This window comes from Rana temporaria, chromosome 6, assembly GCF_905171775.1.
Source record: "Rana temporaria chromosome 6, aRanTem1.1, whole genome shotgun sequence".
NCBI lineage: Eukaryota > Metazoa > Chordata > Amphibia > Anura > Ranidae > Rana > Rana temporaria.
This window is the reverse complement of record NC_053494.1, coordinates 167,222,463-167,245,880: the sequence shown is the minus strand read 5'-3', so window position 1 is coordinate 167,245,880 and position 23,418 is coordinate 167,222,463. Positions and strand designations below refer to the sequence as shown.

General features: G+C 42.9%; 1 protein-coding gene across 7 annotated transcripts in view; it reads left to right on the top strand.

Moving 5' to 3' along the window:
* DYNC1I2 (dynein cytoplasmic 1 intermediate chain 2) overlaps positions 1–23,058 on the top strand; it is a 172,193-nt gene extending 149,135 nt beyond the window's left edge. For all 7 annotated transcript variants that reach the window (XM_040357757.1, XM_040357760.1, XM_040357761.1 and 4 more), the window contains 8 exons: positions 1,919–2,044; positions 3,631–3,777; positions 7,294–7,407; positions 7,562–7,695; positions 11,969–12,113; positions 18,408–18,548; positions 21,093–21,218; positions 22,385–23,058. In XM_040357757.1, coding sequence (XP_040213691.1) covers positions 1,919–2,044; positions 3,631–3,777; positions 7,294–7,407; positions 7,562–7,695; positions 11,969–12,113; positions 18,408–18,548; positions 21,093–21,218; positions 22,385–22,498 — 1,047 coding nt within the window. In that variant the 3' untranslated portion in view covers positions 22,499–23,058. The remainder of the gene's footprint in view (positions 1–1,918; positions 2,045–3,630; positions 3,778–7,293; positions 7,408–7,561; positions 7,696–11,968; positions 12,114–18,407; positions 18,549–21,092; positions 21,219–22,384) is intronic.
* Positions 23,059–23,418: the final 360 nt, after the last annotated feature.

Here is a 23,418-nt window from a genome sequence, read left to right as displayed (position 1 = left end):
TGTTTGCAGGTTTAACAACTCATTGCTGGAAAATATTAACAATGTTGACAAAATGGATATATATGCATTGCATATAATCTATTGAATAAGAATAGCATGGATTCATTTAGAGTGAATTTGTCATACAATTTTTTTCAAAGCCAAATTCCATTTATTATAGCATGGGGAATGCCTATGCAGAGCAAACAAAGCTTTTACACCACTGGGATGAATCTAAAGCCTCGTACACACGATACCATTTTTGGCCAACCGAGCGTCAGACTTTTGTCCAAAGGGCGTGTGCCTGGATTTTGTCTTGCATACTAACGGCACACAATTGTCAGCCAACAAACACGAACTGGAGTTTCAGCTCTTGTGTGGACTTTTGTGTGACGGACTTTTGTAGAGACCATACGAAAATCTGACAACAGACTGTTGTCCGCCGAAAATTTACTAGCCTGCCATGCAACGTGTGTTGGTCGAAAGTTGTACAACAATTGTCTGAAGAAGCGTAGTAACGGTCAAATTTTAGGTCAACAGTCTGTCATCACACAATCCCCTGCCAACAATCGGATCGTGTGTAAGAGGCTTGATTCAGTATTACCAGCACTTATTGGAAACAAGAGTAAGGTATCATATGACCTGATGCCAAGTGTCAGTAACACAACATAAGTGGTGTTGCAAATTAATTTTTTTTATGATATATACATGCTTGTAACATTTGAACCAGCCTTTCTTCTTCTCAGGATGTCATAGCCAAGTGTGAAGGAGCAAAAACTTCCCGCTATTCTTTGAGGACTTTCTCCTCTTTGTTGCTTTTGAGGAGCTTTACTTAATAACTTAGGAGAAAGGGTTTTGATGAGTTGTGTAATGCATATCAGACCATCATGTTTTAGTGTTCTCAAGTCATATCAGTGAAAGATGAATTGTTACGGGTTATTTTGCACATCATCTATTGCTGTATTAACCACTTGCACACTGGGCACATTTGCGCGGTCGTGCGACGTGACTCCCAAACAAAATCGACGTCCTTTTTTCCCCACAAATAGATCTTTCTTTTGGTGGTATTTGATCACCTCTGCGGTTTTTATTTTTTGCGCTATAAACATAAAAAGAGCGACAATTTTGAAAAAAAAAAACTCAATTTTTTACTTTTTGCTATAATAAATATCCCAATTTTTAAAAAATAAAAATAAAAATTTTCTCAGTTTAGGCCGATACGTATTCTACGTATTTTTATAAATAAAAAAAAAAAAGGCAATAAGCGACTGGTTTGCGCAAAAGTTATACCGCCTCCAAAATAGGGGACAGAATTATTATAATTTTTTTTTACTAGTAATGGCAGCGATCTGCGATTTTTATTGGGACTGCGACATTACGGCGGACATATCGGACACTTTTGACACATTTTTGGGACCATTTATACAGTGATTACTGTATAAATGTGACTGGCAGTGAAGGGGTTAACACTAGGGGGCGAGGAAGGGGTTAAATGTGTAAACTGGGAGTGTTTCTAACTGTGTGTGGGGGGGGGACTGACTGGGGGAGGTGACCGATGCTGTGTCCCTTTGTACAAGGGACACAGCATCGGTCTCCTCTACCTGACAGGACGTGGATCTGCCAGGCACGCGCATCGGGACTTCAGTGATGCCGCGGGAGCGCGCACCAGCGGCGCTCGCGCCTGCCCCCAGTGGCCGGAGGAGCGGAGGACGTCCATAGACGTCCTCCGCGCCCCCAGTGGCCGTCCATAGACGTCCTCCTGTCTTTTGTCAATTGCCTGGGCGTAAAGTGGTTAAAACATAATACAGAAGGTGAGTGTTGTTTTTATTTTGTATTTTACGTTCCTTATTTACAAAAAATACCTGATATCTTCAATTTCCAGTGGAGTTCTTGTGTATATGTTTTTTTCATTGTGATCCTCTGTTTTCCACCTGTCCAGTACCCCGAGCTGCTTGTAGCATCCTACAACAACAACGAGGACGCCCCTCACGAGCCAGATGGCGTGGCACTCGTGTGGAACATGAAATACAAGAAGACAACCCCAGAATATGTGTTTCACTGCCAGGTATAAAGGCAAATGCTTTATGTTAATCATCTGGATGCATACTTCCATACTCCCCCAAATACTAGTATTTAGCATAATGATTTCATTGCTCCTTCTTAAACCACATGCATCTGTGAGCATACGCTGATTGAGCTCTTCATCAATTTAAAAAAAATATATATCTTTTTTCTTCTTTTTCTCTTATGGACCTTTCTGACATCATTCATATAGTTTAAGAATGACTGAAAAGCTGCATGCTACTTCCCTTCTGATTTGTATTAATGCAAGTCCTCCCCATCTAAGCTGCTTTCTCATGCCAGACAACATGTTTTGGACCATTAAACGAGTAGGATGTGGCCCGGGGAGATGGAAACGGACTTGTTTAAGTGGAAACACATGCTCAGAATGTGCTGTAAATTTTAAGCAAAGAGAGAAGCTTTAAATGTGTTTGCCAACAAGTGAGCAACTTGTATTTTCTTCATGTCAAAATTGGCAGAGTTTATTGTGATGGATTAAATGTAGCGTGTAATCCCGAGCTGTCAGATTACTGTCAGGGCACAGCCGTCATAACTGACAAATGTTAATTTTGCAGAAACCGATATGAGAAAACCCTTAAATGTTTCTACAGTAAAAACGGAGTTCTGAGGAGGTTTTCAGTGATTTTGTTATGTCTCCACATAAACTTTCCTCAGCTGTTTTCACGAACGGCTATTGCAACAGCACGATAATAAATTATACTTAATCATCGAACCACTGTACAATTTAGCATGAGGTGAATGTTGCAAGTCCTGTCTGTGCACAATACCATCCTAACATGAGCATAAATAAAGTAATGGCGTAGGATGGGCTTGTGGTTGAAACTGCATACACCGTCCATGGGGGTATCCCAGTGCGCATGCTCCAAATTAACCCGCAATAAGTGCTTTTGACGTGAACGTAATTCTACGCAAAATCCTATTCGCGAACGACTTGCGCAAACGAAGTAAAAATTTCAAAATTCTACACGGGAACGACGTTAATACTTTAACATAGGATACGCCTCATATAGCAGGGGTAACTTTACGCCGGGAAAAAGCCTTACGGAAACGACGTAAAAAAATGCGCCGGTCGGACGTTCGTTTGTGGATTGACGTATCTAGCTAATTTGCATATTCGACGCGGAAATCGACGGAAGCGCCACCTAGCGGCCAGCGTAAATATGCACCTTAGATCCGACGGCGTACTAAGACGTACGCCAGTCGGATCTAGCCCAGCTTCAGGCGTATCTTGTTTTGTGGATACAAAACAAAGATACGCCGGAGCAAACTAGAAGTTACGCGGCGTATCAATAGATACGCCGTCGTAACTTCTTTGTGGATCTGGCCCTTCATGTCTATTTAGAGGAGGAAGTCCAGCCAATAAAACCATGTTTTCTTCCCCCCTGCCTTTTGGGGGTAATTATAAGGTCTTCTATGAGTCTGATGTTTTTGACATTGTAATATTTGCTTTGGCAGCGTTGACCAAATTTAATAATTGGAGACATTTGTATTACTTTATTGGGATTCTGTTATGGTGAAGGAAGTGGTCTTTATTTGATGTATCTGTGTTCTTTTTTTTTTATGTTTCAGTCTGCTGTAATGTCCGCAGCTTTTGCAAAGTTTCACCCCAACCTGGTAGTTGGTGGGACATATTCCGGCCAGATTGTGTTATGGGACAACAGAAGTAACAAGAGGACACCAGTCCAGAGGACTCCACTTTCAGCTGCTGCTCACACTGTAAGTTGCTGTTGATCACCAGTGCCATGCGTACATCGGTGTTGCCAGGCCAGTGATGTGCTGGTGACTGTTATTGTAAAAATACTGTGCTGTGCACAAGTGCACCTTGAAGGAGAACATCAGACTTGGTTTACTAATCAATAAGCCAGAGCTTTTTTTCTCCGAAAATAGGTGCAGGAACTCAACCACGACCTGTTCAGATTTCACAAACAGTAGAAGGGTCTTAAAGGGGCATTAAATACCAGAATTGCATTACATACAGAATACAGAGTTCAGGGGGTTACAAAGCTGTCAATTGTAAACACAGAAACCAGACTTCTGTGTTTACAAGTGATTGTTGTGAGCAGGCACCAAAGGGTCTGAGCCAGAGGTGGTGGAACGGCGTTCCTCCAAGTTCCCCCTGAAAAAAAGCCCTACAATAAGCTATACACATATCTGCTTAAACATGTATAGGTTTTATTTTTTGATCAACAACTTATAAAAGTTATTATAAAAAGTTAAAGGGTCACTAAAGGAATTTTTTTTTTTTAGCTAAATAGCTTCCTTTACCTTGCTGCAGTCCTGGTTTCATGTGCTCATGGTTCGTTTTTGCTTTGATGTTGCTGTAAATCCTCTCTGTTCTGGACACTTCCTGGTTGCCTGTTTCCTGATAACCACAGTACTGGGAGATTTCTCACGGTGGTCACTAATCAAGGAGGTGTGATTACTGTGTGTAAAACGAAACTGGATTGGTGCTGAGGAGTTTTAGACAAAGTATCACTGCTCTCTATTGGCTGACTGCCCTCTAGTGGCTCTCTGTACATCAGAGAACCAGCAAACAACAGTAAAAACGAAACTACACTGCAGGCACATTATATGATTGTTTTTTTATCTATTTTTAATCATTTTTAAAAGGAATCAGTTAACTATTATGTCTCTATGCCCTGTAAACAGTCATTTCAGCTAAAAAAAAAAATTCCTTTAGTGACCCTTTAATGTTGCGTTCTGAATTTTGGATTTGCTTGCTTGTGATGCAGTCATTGGGTTTGCTAACATCTGAGACTTTGTGATCTAAGCAAACGTCAGACTTGCATACAATGAATCTGGATATTTTTTTATATCAGCCACAACTAGAAGAACTAAAATTATGAACTTAGAAAAGAGACATCTGGATCTAGCATTTAGGTTGACCACACACATTCAAATCTGATTGTAAAATCTCCTTTTGATCAACAACTTTTTAGTGCATGGGCCTACCTGATTGGACAAACCAATAGAATAGATTTGTTATATGGGCTCTTATATTTCACAGTTTTGGGGATCTAAAGGACAGAGATTGTACAATCACAGACTGTACTAAAAATAAGTGTCAACATTTCTCATCTCTCTATATTTGTTCCAGATCAGAAATAAATGAAGCCGGGGGAGGGGGGGGGGGTGGGTCGTCTTATACGGCGAGTATATCCCAAAACCAATATTTTAGCTGGAAAATTAGGGGGTCGTCTTATACGCCCAGTTGCCTTCTATGCCGGCAAATACGGTAGTGCTGTCAATTTACGCAGCGCTTTACATATACATTGTACATTCACATCAGTCCCCTCTATCAAGGAAATTAAGGGAAATCCCTGCAATGGGACACAGATCGCGGGAAAAAATAATCTGCTAGTTTATACCCCCCTTACTCTATCCAAAATGAGAAAAAAATAATTTCTTGCCTATAGTTCTACTTTGTATAGCTCATAATACGCAGTACAGTCTGGCTGTACAATCACATTTACATCTACCAACAGCTAGCAGTGCAAGGGTCTGCCTGATTGGATACAATTTTGATTGAATAGTTTCGGTACGTTCTCAAATTTGCATAGTTTTGTAAATCTGACGTTCATTATACAAAGATTTTTATCGTTGGATTGCAACGTGTATGGTGAGCTTTGGCAGGAACAAAAATTGTTTCTGGACAGCTGCACTCTGAAAAAATTGTAGCCTTTTTTTAACTACTTGTGACCTGCCGCCATCATTCTACGGCAGCAGGTTGGCTCTCCTGCGCGAGAGCCCATAGCTCTACGTCGGCTCTCTCGCAGGCCACTAGGGGCGCGCTCGCCCCCGACTCCTGTGCACGTGCCCGCCGGGCACACGCGATCGCTCGTTACAGAGCAGGGACCGGGAGCTGTGTGTGTAAACACACAGCTCCCGGTCCTGTCGGGGGAAAATGCTGATCCTCTGTTCATACAATGTATAAACAGAATATCAGTGATTTCCCCTAGTGAGGCCACCCCCCTACAGTTAGAACACACCCGGGGACATACTTAACCCCTTCTCTTCCCCCTAGTGTTAACCCCTTCACTGCCAGTGGCATTTTTATAGTAATCCAATGCATTTTTATAGCACTGATCGATATAAAAATGACAATGGTCCCAATAATGTGTCCGAAGTGTCCGCCATAATGTCGCAGTATCGAAAAAAATCGCTGATCGCCGCCATTACTAGTAAAAAAAAAAATATTAATAAAAATACCCCCTATTTTGTAAACGTTATAACTTTTGCGCAAACCAATCAATAAATGCTTATTGCTTCTTTTTTTTTTTTTTTTTACGAAAAATATGTAGAAGAATACGTATCGGCCTAAACTGAGGAAAAAAAATGTTTGTTTTATATATTTTTGGGGGATATTTATTACAGCAAAAAGTAAAAAATATATTTTTTTTTTCAAAATTGTCGTTCTATTTTTGTTTATAGCGCAAAAACTAAAAACCGCAGAGGTGATCAAATACCACCAAAAGAAAGCTCTATTTGTGGGAAAAAAAGGACGCCAATTTTGTTTGGGAGCCACGTCGCACTTGTCAGTTAAAGCGACGCAGTGCCGAATCACAAAAAGTACTCTGGTCTTTGACCAACAATATGGCCTGGGGGTTAAGTGGTTAAAAGAAGGACAGCACTACAAATCACAGCAACATAAAATAAAACCTGACTGCTGATGCGTTTCACACTGAACAAGACAAGCAAAATGTTTTAATACACTTTGCCTTGATATACAAGCGATGTCTTGATATAAGAGTAGCGTCATGTTACAACGGAGTATAAAAGAGAAGAAAGGAGCCTCTAAGTGTAGCAATCTGGTTACATTTAATGAAGGTACAACATTTAGCAACTTATCGCTACACTTAGAGGTGCCTCTCTTCGCTTTTATACCCTGTAAAAAAAATGCTTTGATATACAAGTGCTTTGGATTACAAGCATGTTTCTGGAACGAATTATGCTCGCAAACCAAGGTTTTACTGTATCGCATTTATTGCTCTATGAATATGACCCTAGCACACTAGCTTTTAAATAAAAATAAAAAAGCATGGTCTCATGCTGCATTTTTGCATCATTTAATTTCAAAGATTCTCTGAAAAAAGCAATTTGAGGTAGATTTGACCAAAAAATGATATTTGTGTAAGATTTCAGTACCTTTAAAGAGATCTAGTACGCAGTGTTCGCATTGGTTACTGCGTGAATGAAATGAAAATCTAGAGCTTTTAATTGTGTTTATTTCAGCACCCGGTCTACTGTGTAAATGTGGTCGGCACACAGAACGCTCACAATCTGATCAGTATATCTACAGACGGAAAGATCTGTTCTTGGAGCTTGGATATGTTGTCTCAGCCACAGGTAACTGGACCACGTTCATGTTGATCATTCTGCTTTGCTGTAAAAATCTTTCTTAACTTTTCTTTGTATTAAATGAGCTTTTATGAACTAAGCTATTTATTGCTGATAATGGTAATACAGCGCCTCTGAATGCATGTCTGTCTCTTCTTTCCAGGACAGCATGGAGCTGGTTCACAAGCAATCTAAGGCAGTCGCTGTCACCTGTATGTCCTTCCCTGTGGGAGATGTCAACAACTTTGTAGTGGGAAGTGAAGAAGGCTCAGTGTACACAGCGTGTCGCCATGGAAGGTAAGATAAAATCTTCAATGCATCTTAATACAGCAGACGTGAAAGAGGTCTTCTAATGGCACTTAGTCGCATCTGCGTGAACTCTAGGGATTAATGTCTAAGGAAATTGCCCCATTTAGGAAGGACAAAAAAAGTAGCCAAATGACCTGCTCTTCACACAGCATCTTTTCTTTTAAGCTCTGGTTCATTCTATCTTCACTTTTTTTTTTTTTTTTTTTTTTTTTTACAACTTTGACTGTTAAAAATTATTCGTTAAAGGGTCACTAAAGGAAAAATTATTTGTTAAACGGGGGACTCCCCTCTTATGTCCAAGGTGGGCACAGCACACCAAAGACTCGATATATGCAATAGCATCGGGCTCGCCTCGTGAGGGGCGGAACCGGGGACAAATAGGCACACCATGCTATATCACTACAGGAAAATATGGGACTTCGCCTCTTTCAAACTCGGTACTCCACAATACAATGACTACACGCCGCTATGGCATAATATGAATCTTCCCAAGCTCACCAAGATACAAGTACATGGTCCACACAGGGGGTATGTTACCTCCATCACCTCCTAGAAAACGGACACCTAAAAACCTTTGATTCCCTCAGAGAGGAATTTACACTTCAAAACCGATTTTTTTTTTTTTCCTACAACTCCGCCACGCGACACACTTTCGCAATTCCCTGACTCCATCCCACACCCCACACCCAATGTATTTATGGCAGTAATTAAGAGCACGGACTCCCATAAACTGATCTCAGCATTTTACAATATGCTTTTCACTCCCATTTCTACCAAAATAGCGTACGATCTGAAACCCAGATGGGAAAGCGAGGTGGGGCCAATAGAGGATGAGGAGTGGGGGGAGGTGCTGGAGTCCTGTAAAGCAGTGTCTCCCAAGCTATCTGAACGACTTTTGCAACTTTATATCCTACATAGAGCGTACCTCACACCCCTCAGTGTGGCAAGAACGCACTCTACAACATGTCTAATGTGTGGACAAGACACAGGGACATTTTTCCACCTGATCTGGGCATGCCCTAAGACAAGGCTCAAAATTTCAAGTCCTGAGCTACTAGCCAGGCCTCAAGAGTTACTCGCCACCAGTTGCCCCACCTAATTCATACACTGCCCTGCGCCTAATTGCACCCGTAAACACGCCCTCGTAGATTATCTCATGGAATGACAATGTTTTATGCAGAATCAAGTTACAAAATTAAATATTACCAACAACTTTAACAAAATGGGACAGGGCACTGGGGGCAGACCAGAGGGGCAGGGCACTAGAACTGGGTCTCTTCCCCATTCTCTTGCTGTCTCCTCTGCAACTTCCATCCATCCTCTCTCTCTCTCTCTCTCTCTCCCATTCATCTCATCATCAGGAGTCTGTGTGTGCGGCTCCACGCTTGCATGTCCCCACTTCCCCCTTTTATTCAGGCTGGCAGAGAGGAGAGGAGCTGCAGCACAGCGGGAGGAAATACAATCCAGCGCTGAGATCCACACAACTGCACAGCCATTGACACAATAGCACAGCGCACACTGACAGCGCACAGCACACATTGAGGCCAGTCTGTTCACAGTGCTCAGGCTAAACTGTTGGACACTTACATAGAGCACAAGGAGAAGAAAACTGCACAAACTAGAAGGCTGCCGCTCTCATGTCAGGGCAACTTTCAGTGAGCGCTGCACCGGAGTGGTAATTTTTGCAATCCTCCACCTCACTTATTACTTTCTGCTCTCCAGCTACATTGGTCGGGGCCCGGGGGAGGGGGGCAGGCTCAGAGAGGTCATACTGTTAGGTCCCATGGCTTAATGAGAATTGTAAGGAGAGCATCTGTGTACTGCTCTGCCTGTGCGCGGCTCACCAGACTACTTTTCCCGAGCATGCACCTTTCCTCTTCGGCCGCCAATCTCATCGGGACTCTAAGTGTAGGCACAGATTGGAGGGAGATTGGTCATGCAGCCCTGTCATCACTCGCCCCCAGCTTAAATCCACTCGCCAAATGCTAGTAGGCGAGTGGAAATTTTGAGGGCTGCCCTAAGATACAAGGATTGTGGAAACAAATTGTGACATTCCTACACAATGAAATGGGCTCACCCCTAGCATTAGACCCCAAACAATGCCTTCTGGGAATGTTACCAGACACAATGGATAAATATACTAAAACACTTCTTCATGAGACGCTGTTTTAAGTTAGGAAAATCATTGCTAAAAATGGATGAGACAAACGCCTCCCAAAATAGTTGAATGGAAAATAGAAGTGAATGCTACACTGCCGTGCAAGAAATGTATATATATTAACAGAGGTTGCCCCAATAAATATAATAAGGTATGGGACCGTTGGCTTCAAGAGTCTAATGCCCTGTACACACGATCGGTCAATCCGATGAGAGCGGTCTGATAGATTTTTCCATCACTTAACCAATGAAGCTGACTGATGGTCAGTCGTGCCTACACACCATCGGTTAAAAAAACAATCGTGTCAGAACGCAGTCTCGTAAACCACGTATGACGGCACTATAAAGGAGAAGTTCAAATCCAATGGCGCCACCCTTGGGACTGCTTTAGCTGATTTCGTGTTCGTAAAAGACGATTCGCGCTTTTCTGTCTGTTACAGCGTGATGAATGTGCTAGCTCCATAACGAACGGTAGTTTTACCAGAACGAACGCTCCCGTCTCCTAATTTAGTTTGAGCATGCGTGGATTTTTAACCGATGGACGTGCCTACAAACAATCGTTTATTTTTTTCTATCGGTTAGGTATCCATCGGTTGATTTTAAAACAAGTTTCAAATTTTTTAACCTATGGATAAATAACCGATGGGGCCTACACACTATCGGTTTGGTCTGATGAAAACGGTCCATCAGACCATTCTCATCGGTTTGACCGATCGTGTGTACACGGCATAATACCTGTGCATAACAAAACCACATCAGTCAGAAATGAATGCCCAGACGCATGTCTCCCTAGGTAGTCTTTGGAGGTACAATGTATTCTTGTGGAACAGACTTGCATGACAATGATAATGTATCTGGTACCTTACCTACCCAATGTATAACACTTGATGTATCAGTTACCAAGTTTGTATGCAAAGTATACTTAACATGTATGCACCCTTTGATCAATAAAAACCTTTGTTGAACGTTAAAAAAAAAAGGGGGGGGGGCAGTGCTACGTAACCATTTAGCAACAACCCAGACATAAGTTGGCATTACTTTAACTTCTTGTATGCTTTTCTTGCTAATCTTATATATGCAGGTAAGAGGCTGCAAGCCTTCTGTTCCATGTTCCCTTGTGTAATAACACCATACACCCAATCCACCCTGTACTCACCTGAGTGCTGAGCTTTCATTGCCCACGCAGCCAGTGTCGCGATTCGGGGGATCTGAAAATCCCCCCTTTTCTGTGCAGTGCTTCCAGGACAGATCAGAGTGATTCTGGGCCAGTGCTGACCAATCAAGATTACTCTGACCCATCCTGGAAGTGGCGCACATAGAAGACGGAGAAGAGCGGGCATTTGAAATCCCTGAACCGCTGCTCTAGCTGTGTGGGCACTGACAGCTCAGCAATCTGGGGAGTACAGCGTGGACTGGGTGTACCTGTTGGTTCACCTTTCAGTTTTTTTTTGTAATGGTGAGATAACACTTAAAAGCGGTTGTATACCCACCCAAATTGTTTTCTATTTTTTTTTAACCTGTAAGGCACAAGGCATAATGAGCTAGTATGCACTGCATACTAGCTCATTCTGAAATACTTCCATTAGAACGAGGCGTCGGCAGCTGATCCCGGTCACCGCCGAGGGAGCTGACTTTTCCCCTTGACGTGTCTTCCGGGTTTGCTGCCCTGGCGCTGTGAGTGGTCGGAGCCACGATGTCATCTCTCCCGCGCATGCACATGGGAGATTTCTTTCCGGAAAGGTCCGGCAGCATATGCATCTTATTATAGGCTTACCTGTAGGTAAAAATACAACAAAGGGTATACAACCGCTTTAAAGACTCATTTAGCCACAAACATACCAGCAGAGAGACTTGAAGCACCTTGATGGCCGGTCAGGGCTTCTAAGGGATCTTGTCAGTACTGCTCAAAATGATAACTTCACCTTTCGGAGCATGTGACATGTTGCACCCATTCAATATACTGTATATTGCACCCTTTCAATATACTGTATATTGCACCCATTCAATATACTGTATATTGCACCCATTCAATATACTGTATAATGCTAACAATAAAATAAAAAATTTGCCTTTCTTAACCCTGATTTGTTTTATCGTTTTATAGTAAAGCCGGAATAAGTGAAATGTTTGAAGGCCACCAAGGACCAATTACAGGCATCCACTGCCACTCTGCTGTGGGAGCCGTGGACTTTTCCCACTTGTTTGTCACATCTTCCTTTGATTGGACGGTGAAGCTCTGGACAACAAAGGTAGGAAAGGCAATACTTGCTGCAATAATATTGCATTTAAAGTACATTTTGAGGGGTACCTGTAGACATTAAATGATCATTTCCCAGTGCTGTTGAGTTTGGCTTAATCCGATGATGATTGCTTGGTCCGTGGGCATCTTTAGACTTTCACAAACACCTAACTTAAAGCGGGAGTTCACCCATTAATCTTTTTTTTTAAACAATCCCCCTAGATTAATGCTCGTTTTGTCTAGGGGAATCGGTTACTTGTTTTAAAATATGAGCTGTACTTACGGTTTACGAGATGCATCTTCTCCGTCGCTTCCGGGTATGGGTCTTCGGGAGCGGGCGTTCCTTCTTGATTGACAGTCTTCCGAGAGGCTTCCGACGGTCGCATCCATCGCGTCACTAGTAGCCGAAAGAAGCCGAACGTCGGTGCGGCTCTATACTGCGCCTGCGCACCGACGTTCGGCTTCTTTTGGAAAATCGTGACGCGATGGATGCGACCGTCGGAAGACTGTCAATCAAGAAGGAACGCCCAGTCCCGCAGCCCATACCCGGAAGCGACGGAGAGGATGCGTCTCGTAAACCGTAAGTACAGATCATATTTTAAAACAACTAGCCGATTCCCCTAGACAAAACGAGCATCCATCTAAGGAAAAAAAGTATATTGTACGGGTGAACCTCCGCTTTAATAGTCCTGAGGAGGAGAAGCCTAATCACTGTTCTTTGTCTTGGTACTGCTCACGGTTTCAATATCGGTGCTCTCTTTGGGTTATCTCCACACTGGTGAACCTAAGGGTATACACTCACTGGTCACTTTATTAGGTGCACCTTGCTAGTACCAGTAGTCATAGAGGGATGGACATGGTCAGCAGCATTTAAACAATGTTTTCATATTGTTTATGCCAAATTCTGACTCTACCATCTGAATGTTGCAGCTGAAATCGAGAATCATCAGACCAGGCAACGTTTTTCCAATCTCCTATTGTCTAATTTGGTGAGCCTGTGCCAATTGTCCCCTCCGTTTCTTGTTCTTAGCGGACAGCAGTGGCACCTGGTATAGTCTTCTGCTTCTGTAGCCCATCTGATTCAAGGTTTCAATGTGTTGTGCGTTTAGAGATGGTATTCTGCATACCTTGGTTGTAACAAGTGATTATTTGAGCTACTGTTGTCTTTCTATCATCTCGAACCAGTCTGCCCATTCTTCTCTGACATCAACAAGGCATTTACCATCAAACAACTGCCGCTCACTGGATATTTTCTCTTTTCCAGACCATTCTTTGTAAATCCTAGATATGGTTGTGAATGAAATTCCCAATAGATCAGTTTTTGAAATACTCTGAGCAGCCCGTCTGGCATCAACAACCATGCTATGTTCAAAGTCACTTAAATCCCCTTTCTTCCCCATTCTGATGCTCAGTTTGAACTTTATCAAGTTGTCTTCACCACATCTAGATGCCTAAATGCATTGAGTTGCTGCCATGTGATTGGCTGATAAGCAATATGTGTTACCAAGCAGATGAACAGGTATACCTAATAAAGTGTCTGGTGAGTGTAAATGGGCAGTGGAATCATAATAACCTGGCTGTAACTGCGAACAGCCAGTCATGCACATTGCAGCTCTCTTCCTCCCTTGGAAAAGAAGTGTTGCATGCAGGTAAGTCTAATGCCGCGTACACGCGATCATTTTTCGGGTTGTAAAAAACTACGTTTTTCAGGCTCTAGAAAAAAAACGATGTTTTTTTCAACTTCATCATTAAAACGACGTTGCCCACACACAATCGTGAAAAAAAAAATGCTCTAGCAAAGTGCGGTGACGTACAAAACGTATGACGGCACTATAAAGGGGAAGTTCCATTCGGATGACGCCACCCTTTGGGCTGCTTTAGCTGATTTTGTGTTAGTAAAAGACAATTCGCGCTTTTTTGTCTGTTTCAGCGTGATGAATGTGCTTACTCCATTACGAACGGTAGTTTTACCAGAACGAGCGCTCCCGTCTCATAACTTCTGAGCATGCGTGGATTTTTCACGTCGTTAAAGCCTACACACAATAATTTTTAAACGTTGTGAAAAAATAGAGCATGTTCGAAAAAATTTTTGCCCGTTTTTCAGAACCCGGAAAATGCTCTGAAGCCCACACACGATTGTTTTTAATGACATTGAAAAAAACGTAATTTTTTACAACCGGAAAAATGATCTTGTGTACACGGCATAACGATTGTTCTTATTCACATAACACCAGAACAGAAAAACTTGTAGAAAGAAAATGATACAAATCATCCGAAGGCGTTGTAAAGTAAGGTATCCATCTGGATGCAATGTATAAACACATGGGGAGAGTGTTTAGGGTGTAAAGGTGGTGGCTCAGTCTAATGTATAGGTATTAATGCTGTTCCAAAGGATACATTTTTATATCAGACATCACCATCAACAGATGTTAATTCGGATTTGTTATGTTTATCATAATATGAGGTGATCCACAGTTCTTTGTATATTACCAGGATGTGTTATGTGGGGGAGGGGTGGATTTCTCACTTTTTATACTGTGGATCACCTCATATTATGATTAACATAACATATGATAAACATGTCCAAGCTAGATATGTAAATAACCTGTCACTCAAAGCAAGGAGAGAGGAAAGGACTTTTTATTTAGACAGGTTTTTATCTGGAAGTCTGTTAATTTTCACTGAACAATAAAAGAGGATTGCTCAGAGCTGGATTAACTCTGTGTGGCAAGACTGGGTTTACATCCACTTTTTAAGTCTACTTTGCTAAGATTTGCCCTAAAAGCAAAGAAAAAGTGGATTTATGGCTCTTGGCAACCAAGCAGATTCCAGTTGTTATTTGAAATGAAAGCTCAATCCTGATTGTGTGCTCCATTTTCCTTTCCTACGGGTTTTCACACATCTGCCCCCTTGTGGTTACTATTGGTGTTCCAGCACATACAAAAGGCCTTTGCTGAGCAGATAGTGGGGTAGATTCAGCTAGGTGCGCGCACTGCTACGGCGGCGCAGCGTACCGTTTTCACGCTACGCCTCCGTAAATTACTGGAGCTACGCTTCATTCACGAAGCATTTGCTCCATAATTTGCGGCGCTGTTTCGTAAAAGTGGCCGGCGTAAGCGCGCGTAATTTAAATGATCCCGTAGGAGGCGTGGATCATTTAAATTAGGCGCGTTCCCACGCCGAACGTACTGCGCATGCTCCGTCGGGAAAATTTCCCCACGTGCATTGCGGTAAATGACGTCGCAAGGACGTCATTTGCTTCAACGTAAATGGCGTCCAGCGCCATTCACGATTCACTTACGCAAACAACGTAAATTTTGAAAATCTCGATGCGGGAACGACGTGTATACTTACCATTGGCTGCGCCTCCTAATAGCAGGAGCAGCCTTGCGACGGAAGCGCCGTACGCAAACGACGTAAAACTCGAACGCCGGGCGCGCGTACGTTTGGGAATCGGCGCGAGTATGCAATTTGAATACTCTACGCTGACCACTACGGGAACGCCACCTAGCGGCCAGCGTCAGAATGCAGCCTAAGATACGACGGCATAAGAGCCTTATGCCAGTCATATCTTAGGCTACAGTCGGCGTATCGAGCTTTCTGAATACAGAAAGTCGATACGCCGGCGCTACTTAGCAATTACGCTGCGTATCTATGGATACGCAGGTGTAATTGCTTCCTGAATCTACCCCAGTAACACTAGGGGCTGCTCTTCACACTCCTTTTAGAAATCACACAGAATGTTGGTGGTCTTTATTGAATAATTCGATTTGCAGAAATAAAATCTTTCCTCCCCAGGCACAGTACCTGTACTATGTGTGTGTATTTGAAGGGTTCTTAGATTGAAATAATTAAGACTAGTAACAGAGTAGTAGAGTTTGATTACATTTGATGTGTTTTTATCTGCAGCGAATCCTTTGCACAGAAAGTCTCGGCTGAAAATTCCTTATAATTTTACGTCTCGTTTTTTCTGTCAACTACCAATGAAAATGACTTTTTATTTTTTTTTTACGGAAAGATGACATTCAAAAATGTTTAGTGTGTGCATAAAAGATATTTATCTGGCATCATTATAAAAGAAAAAAGTGCGTTTTTAGACAAAATAATACATCAAGCAGCCTCCATGATGTTCAGCTGTCAGTCACGGCTGCGATTCTTTGAATAAATTGTATGTAAGTGTAGCACTATCACTACTTTGTGAGGGAGGTAATTAGGCAGAAAAACGGGGAAGGTAGCAATCTTCAAATGTAAGTATTAGCGCTGCTTTAGATAGTAAAATAAACCTGCATACTATATACACATTGCTCACTTACCTCTATTTCTATACTTGACTCCTGATAAACCTGTAATCATCGCTCTGCAAAATATTCCACAGATTTACTATAAAACCAAAGCAAAACAGCCCTTTTTGTGGTTCCTGTAGTGTTTTCAAAGTATTTTCTTAAAGAAGAGGTTTTCATTTTTAAAGCTGAACGTTCATCACGTCTCAAAGTTAGGAAAAAATAGAATCTGGAAAATTCCTGGAAATAAATCTGAAGGCCAACTCCAGCTGACTAGAGTTCAATCAGTAACCTGTTATTGCAAGGGTTCGCCTTAAAGCGGAGCTCCACCCTAAAGTGGAACTCGCGCTGATCGGCACCCGCCCCCCCTCCGGTGTCACATTTGACACCTTTCAGGGGGAGGGGGGTGCAGATACCTGTCTAAAGACAGGTATTTGCACCCACTTCCGGCCACACGCTACGGGCAAAAGACGGGTTTTTCTGACTTCCCGTCTGTCGCCCGTTGTGTGCTGGGAACAGCGTGTGAGCCAATCGGCGGGCGCAGCGCGACTCGCACATGCGCCGTAGGGAACCAGGTAGTGAAGCCGGAGCGCTTCACTTCCTGGTTCCCTCACTGAGGATGGCGGGGGGAGCAGCAGAGTGACGAGCGGTCGCTCGTCCTCTGCTGTGGACGGCGCTGGACTCCAGGACAGGTAAGTGTCCTAATATTAAAAGTCAGCAGCTGCAGTATTTGTAGCTGCTGGCTTTTAATATTTTTTTATACTGGCACATCCGCTTTAATCTGAGTTGTCCCCATTGTCACACCCCCCCCCTCAAAATTTAAACACACATGCCTTTCTCTGCAGCCTCAGCTGCACTGGACAGTCAATGAATGGGAAGTGCTCTGTGCTGAGTGGCTTCCTATCTATTCACAAACTGTTTATTATGCTTCAGTTATGAATTTACCCAATGAGTGTGTTCGTTTAGAAAAGGAAGGGTCCGGTAAATGACATATTTACCAGCCCCTTCCCCTACTCTCCATTCTCAAACATCCCCTGCAGAAGCCTGGGGGAGAGGAGAGAAGGGAAGCCAGCAGCACTGTGGGGGGCGCAACACAGGGGGCAAGCCCAGGCAATATGGCGGGCTGAATGGGGGGACGGTTCCTCCATCTACACAGCTGAGGCACAGAGAGTATTCCTCCCAGCTGACACATTGTATTCTGACAGCGGGGACTCTCTGCTGTGAGATTACACTGATCCCATCGGCTGCAGCCCCTGAGAAGAATTTCCAACAAATCGGTTCCACAGAGTCCCTACTGAACCAGCCAAATTTGAATCCATATCTGTCCTGTTTACAGATGGGTTCTCATATTTACCTTAAAGTGGAGTTCCACCCATAAATATAACATTACATCAGTAGTTTTAAAAAAAATGTCGTCAGTCCTTTAAGAAAAAAACATTTTTTTTTAGATGCCTTCAAAGTGTTTTTGCTAGGCAGAATAGTTAATCTTCCCTCTTCCTGCACCTAGGTGCTTAATGCTTCCTAACCTACACCGCACAGACTCCTGGGAATGTAGTGGGTGTAACTTTCCAGGAGTCTGTGCACTCCCCAGTCTCGAAGAATCATGTGACTTGGACAGCACAGATGCTGAAACCTATTACACTGCTTGTGCAGCACTGAGCATGTGCGAGATCTGCAAGGCTGAAATCCAGGAAGTCATACAGTCTGGCTTCATGATGCCCACACTTAAGATGGCCCCAGTCAATTTCTATTTTATAAAGTGTCTAAATGCTGCAACAACCTAACAAAACGGACCTTAGTTTACAGACTAACTTTACTAGAATACATTAAGCTTGTGTATTACAGGGGTATTTATATTTAAAAAGTGAAATTGTGGCCGGAACTTCGCTTTAAAGAAGTCTGCAGGTTTTTGGGATTGGACTGAAATACTGTTAAATCCTCTCTTGTCTGCCTCTTGATTTATTATCATTTGATTTTTTTTTTCCTGCTCATTGAGTATCTGTGTCTTTTTTTTTTTTTCCTAGAATAATAAACCTTTGTATTCGTTTGAAGACAATGCAGACTACGTGTATGATGTCATGTGGTCTCCCACTCATCCAGCTTTGTTTGCTTGTGTGGACGGTGTAGGAAGACTGGACCTATGGAACCTCAACAATGATACAGAGGTGAGACTTGGATTTACAGGAGCTGGGCCAGCATCCCACGGGTCTAATGATTGAGGCTTTGTCTTGCATAACATGATAATAGCGGTAATTTGTTTTTCTTGTCACAACACTTACATCATTCAGGCACAAAGTTGCAAAGCTGTGAAGATAATTTGTAAAAATATTCGGTGGAGTTTATAGACATAATTTTTCATGTGTAATTATTTCTCTTTACATTGGTGTATATAATAAGCACAGAGCCCCTACAGCACCTCTTTTTGGACTGAAATTAACAGATTTTCCTGATCGGTCATAACATGGACTTAGTATTTAGTTGTTTGTATCCTAGTTTCTACTTTAAAAATCTGGAAAGCCTGCAGTTGATTATTTTACACAACATAAGGTTTCCCCTTTACTGGTGTTAGAGGGACCTGTACAGTGGAATCTCGGCCCAGAATAGGAGAGGACTACTCACCAGTATTGTCTATGACAGGGCTCAAAATTTCAAGTCCTGAGCTACTAGCCAGGCCTCAAGAGTTACTCGCCACCAGTTGCCCCACCTAATTCATACACTGCCCTGCGCCTAATTGCACCCGTAAACACGCCCTCGTAGATTATCTCATGGAATGACAATGTTTTATGCAGAATCAAGTTACAAAATTAAATATTACCAACAACAACTTTAACAAAATGGGACAGGGCACTGGGGCAGACCAGAGGGACAGGGCACTGGGGGCAGACCAGAGGGACAGGGCACTGGGGGCAGACCAGAGGGACAGGGCACTGGGGGCAGACCAGAGGGACAGGGCACTGGGGGCAGACCAGAGGGACAGGGCACTAGAACTGGGTCTCTTCCACATTCTCTTGCTGTCTCCTCTGCAACTCCCATCCATCCTCTCTCTCCCATTCATCTCATCATCAGGAGCCTGTGTGTGCGGCTCCACGCTTGCATGTCCCCACTTCCCCCTTTTATTCAGGCTGGCAGAGAGGAGCTGCAGCACAGAGGGAGGGAGTACAATCCAGCGCTGAGATCCACACAACTGCACAGCCATTGGCACCATAGCACAGCGCACACTGACACCGCACAGCACACATGGAGACCAGTCTGTTCACAGTGCTCAGGCTAAACTGTTGGACACTTACATAGAGCACAAGAAGAAGAAGAAAACTGCACAAACTAGAAGGCTGCCGCTCTCATGTCAGGGCAACTTTCAGTGAGCGCTGCACCGGAGTGGTAATTTTTGCAATCCTCCACCTCACTCATTACTTTCTGCTCTCCAGCTACATTGGTCGGGGCCCGGGGGAGGGGGGCAGGCTCAGAGAGGTCATACTGTTAGGTCCCATGGCTTAATGAGAATTGTAAGGAGAGCACCTGTGTACTGCTCTGCCTGTGCGCGGCTCACCAGACTACTTTTCCCGAGCATGCACCTTTCCTCTTCAGCCGCCAATCTCATCGGGACTCTAAGTGTAGGCACAGATTGGAGGGAGATTGGTCATGCAGCCCTGTCATCACTCGCCCCCAGCTTAAATCCACTCGCCAAATGCTAGTAGGCGAGTGGAAATTTTGAGGGCTGGTCTATGATATCCCTGCAGCTGATTTTTTCCCCATTAATGACCTAGACCCCTTTCACACGGGGCGGATGCCAGCTTGTAACCCACTTGCTTAGTAGGGCATCTTTCTGCGTATCCCCTATCGAGCAAGCGTGTGATGGGTCCATATCCGCTCTGCCTATGTAGAGCAGACACAGCCTGCTCTGCTCTTTGGGCAGTCAGATGTAAACAAACATTGTCCATTTACACCTGACTGCCATCTGCTCCGCTAGACGGAAGGGAACTGACCCCCCTTCTGTTTGTTTTTGTTGGATCTGAGGTAGCCAGGTGTAAATGGACACAAGTTTGTTTACATCTGGCTACCCATAGGGGAGAATGGAGGGTCCGGTCGGGTCTGTCTGAAAAACGGACAGATGGACATGACTGGGACCATCCCTGTGAAAGGGAACTTATTCCTTGTTCTGTATTGTATGGAGTTGGCCATGTTGGTAACTCCGTAATGGGTCCGTCTGAAAAACAGACAGGTGGACATGACTGGACCACCTCTGCGATTGGGAACTTGTCATTCCTTGTTCTGTATTTTATGCAATTGGCCATAATGGTAAAGAAATATGGTTTGTGGCTTCATGTCAGAGACCCCCCAAATACTGGTGATAGGATATTCAAGAAGCAGCAGGAGAAGTGAAGGAAGCACAAATCTGCTGAATTGGTGGAGCTCAGTAGAGACATCACTAAATCTTACACCAAATCTCGAAGGATTAGTAGTCAGAGGGGCAGCAGTGCCTTAGATGATCCAACGCTGAAGATATGCAGCTATGGGGCTCAAGGCACAGGATGTGCACTGCTATTTTTCATTAGCAACCCAAAGCCTAGTTATTCAGGGTACTGCTTAGGTACAAATAACATTCCTAGATGTTCATGTCTGCTTTATACGACTGTGTATCAAACAGCCAAAGGAAAGCTTTTAGTCTAGTCATGTTTTTGAAAGTTGATTGTGACTTTTCTTTTGAACAGGTACCAACGGCCAGCATGAATGTGGAAGGGAACCCGGCCCTCAATCGCGTCAGATGGACTCACTCCGGGAGGGAGATTGCTGTAGGAGACTCTGAGGGGCAAATCTTTATATATGACGTTGGAGAGGTGCGTTGGTCACTTGTTTAATAATTTTTAGTTGGTCCTCAGCGTTGTAATACAAATAATAAGCAGTGGCAGAAAAGGTTTGAAGTCTGGCATAGTTGGAAGGAAGTCTTGTATTCCAAGTATAAAAGCGTTGCTAAAGTTACACTCTTGCTGTGGAAAGCAGCCCGCTTCCAGCTGTCATATTTTTAGTGCAGGAATTAGAAGGGCAGTTTTGTCACCTGTAGTGAACAAGTAAGAGGGGTATAATTTACCGATCAAGGAGTGATGTGGGTGAATGTTTGCAGTGTGTTTTGTTGTTTGTAGTGTTGGCATTGTACACTTTTGAAATGCTTAACAAAAGACAAACCATTCTGTGCTCTAATCCTAAACAGCCAGTAGTATTCCATCACATTAATGCTTTCTTTTTTTTTTTAATACTTTTTTTATTGTTGTTTGCATACAAAAAGATACAAGAAATGTTACATCCTCGTGCATAGTATAAAAAATACACAACCATACATTTATCCCCGTTTTCCCCCTATCTTGTCCTCTCCTCTTTCTTTGTACCTCTTTCAGTTTAAAGTGAACCTGTCCTGTCCTGACCAATTAAAATTATTATTTCTCCAAGCTGAGATTAAGCCACACCCCCTGTAATTTAGCTGTCAAATGCCAGACCTGTTTTTGTCTGTTTTGTATTTGACAGTTTATTGGCAAAATATGGAGCTTAGTGCATAGAAGGAGCAGGTAGTCATTCCAATGTGGAGAGAAATGGAGGTTCAGTGATTATGGACAGTACAGTGGATAAGTGGTTAGCATATTTTCCTAGCAGCACTAGGGTCACCGGTTCAAATCCCAACCACGGCACTACCTGCCTGGACTTTGCATGTTTTCCCTGTGCCTGCGTCGGTTTTCTCCAGGTACTCCAGTTATCTCCCACACTCCAAAGACATGCTGCTAATTTGGATCCTGTTGGCTCTAGTATGTGTATGTATGAATGTGAGTCAGGGACCTTAGATTGTAAGCTTCTTAAGGGCAGGGACTGATGTGAATGTTCAATATATATGCATAAAGCACTATGTATCTGTAATACATGTTTGTTAAAAAATCAGAGAGCAGAGACCAATTGCTCTGAGTTATTGCATAAATGCATTAATGCTCAGGAGTTACTGATGTATTTTTCTTTACAGCAAATTGCTGTGCCACGGAATGACGAATGGACCCGCTTTGCCAGGACACTCGCTGACATCAATGCCAACAGGGCAGATGCCGAGGAAGAAGCTGCAAACCGCATTCCTGGTTAAACTCCCTGCAAGTTTGGATAACGGGGAGCTCAACACTGACCTAACAATCCCTCCAGAGCACTAGCATGTGTCCATTGAAGAGATAATGTCAGAAGAGTTATTTGGCTGGGATCTGTGGAATACAATGTTTTATAAACTTCATTGCAACCCAATGCTGCGTCCCTTTTTATGTATGTGTGCGTACATACCCCTGACCTGCAGTTATATCTAACAAGAGTACAGCTTTATTTACTCGATTGGAAAAGTTGCTCAGTCATTTTCCACTTTTTAAAAACCAAATAATTTACAAATTTAAATCCTATTTTTTTTTCCCCAGAGGAACTGGTATCGCCACTGCCTCCGAAGGACCGTGTGTTGAAGTGGTTGCTATAGTCCCAGCACACAAAATAACTGCATGCCATTGGACACTTCCTGTAGTTTTCATGTTAAAACCATTACCTAGTCTGCCATTTTATTAAACGAAAATATTTCTAACTTGATATTTCCTATTATTGTATCGTTCTGTGTCAATATTATAGTAAAATTCAATAGAATATTGTAATAAATGTGACTTGGAGTTTCTTCTGTGTAGACCTAATGGGTCAGATTTATAAAAACTGGAGGAAAAGAAAATGTATTCAAGCTTTGCAGTCCTTCCATCCTTTATTCCTCTGATCCCGACTGACTTCTGTGATTAAAAAGGACATTTTACCCCTATATTTACATATTCTTAACAAGCAGAAAGTAGGCTTTTAGTCAAGCCCGTAGCTGCAGGAACTGTGGAGAAATTAATCTCCAAATTTCAAATCAGAAGTACCAAATTCAAATCTTTTTCTCAGCACCTCTGTTCCCCCATTCCCAGAGCATTCAAAGGATCTTAAAAGAGAAGTGCGACTTTCCAAAAAAACAAACATTTATTCTCACCTAGGTAGATGCAGCAT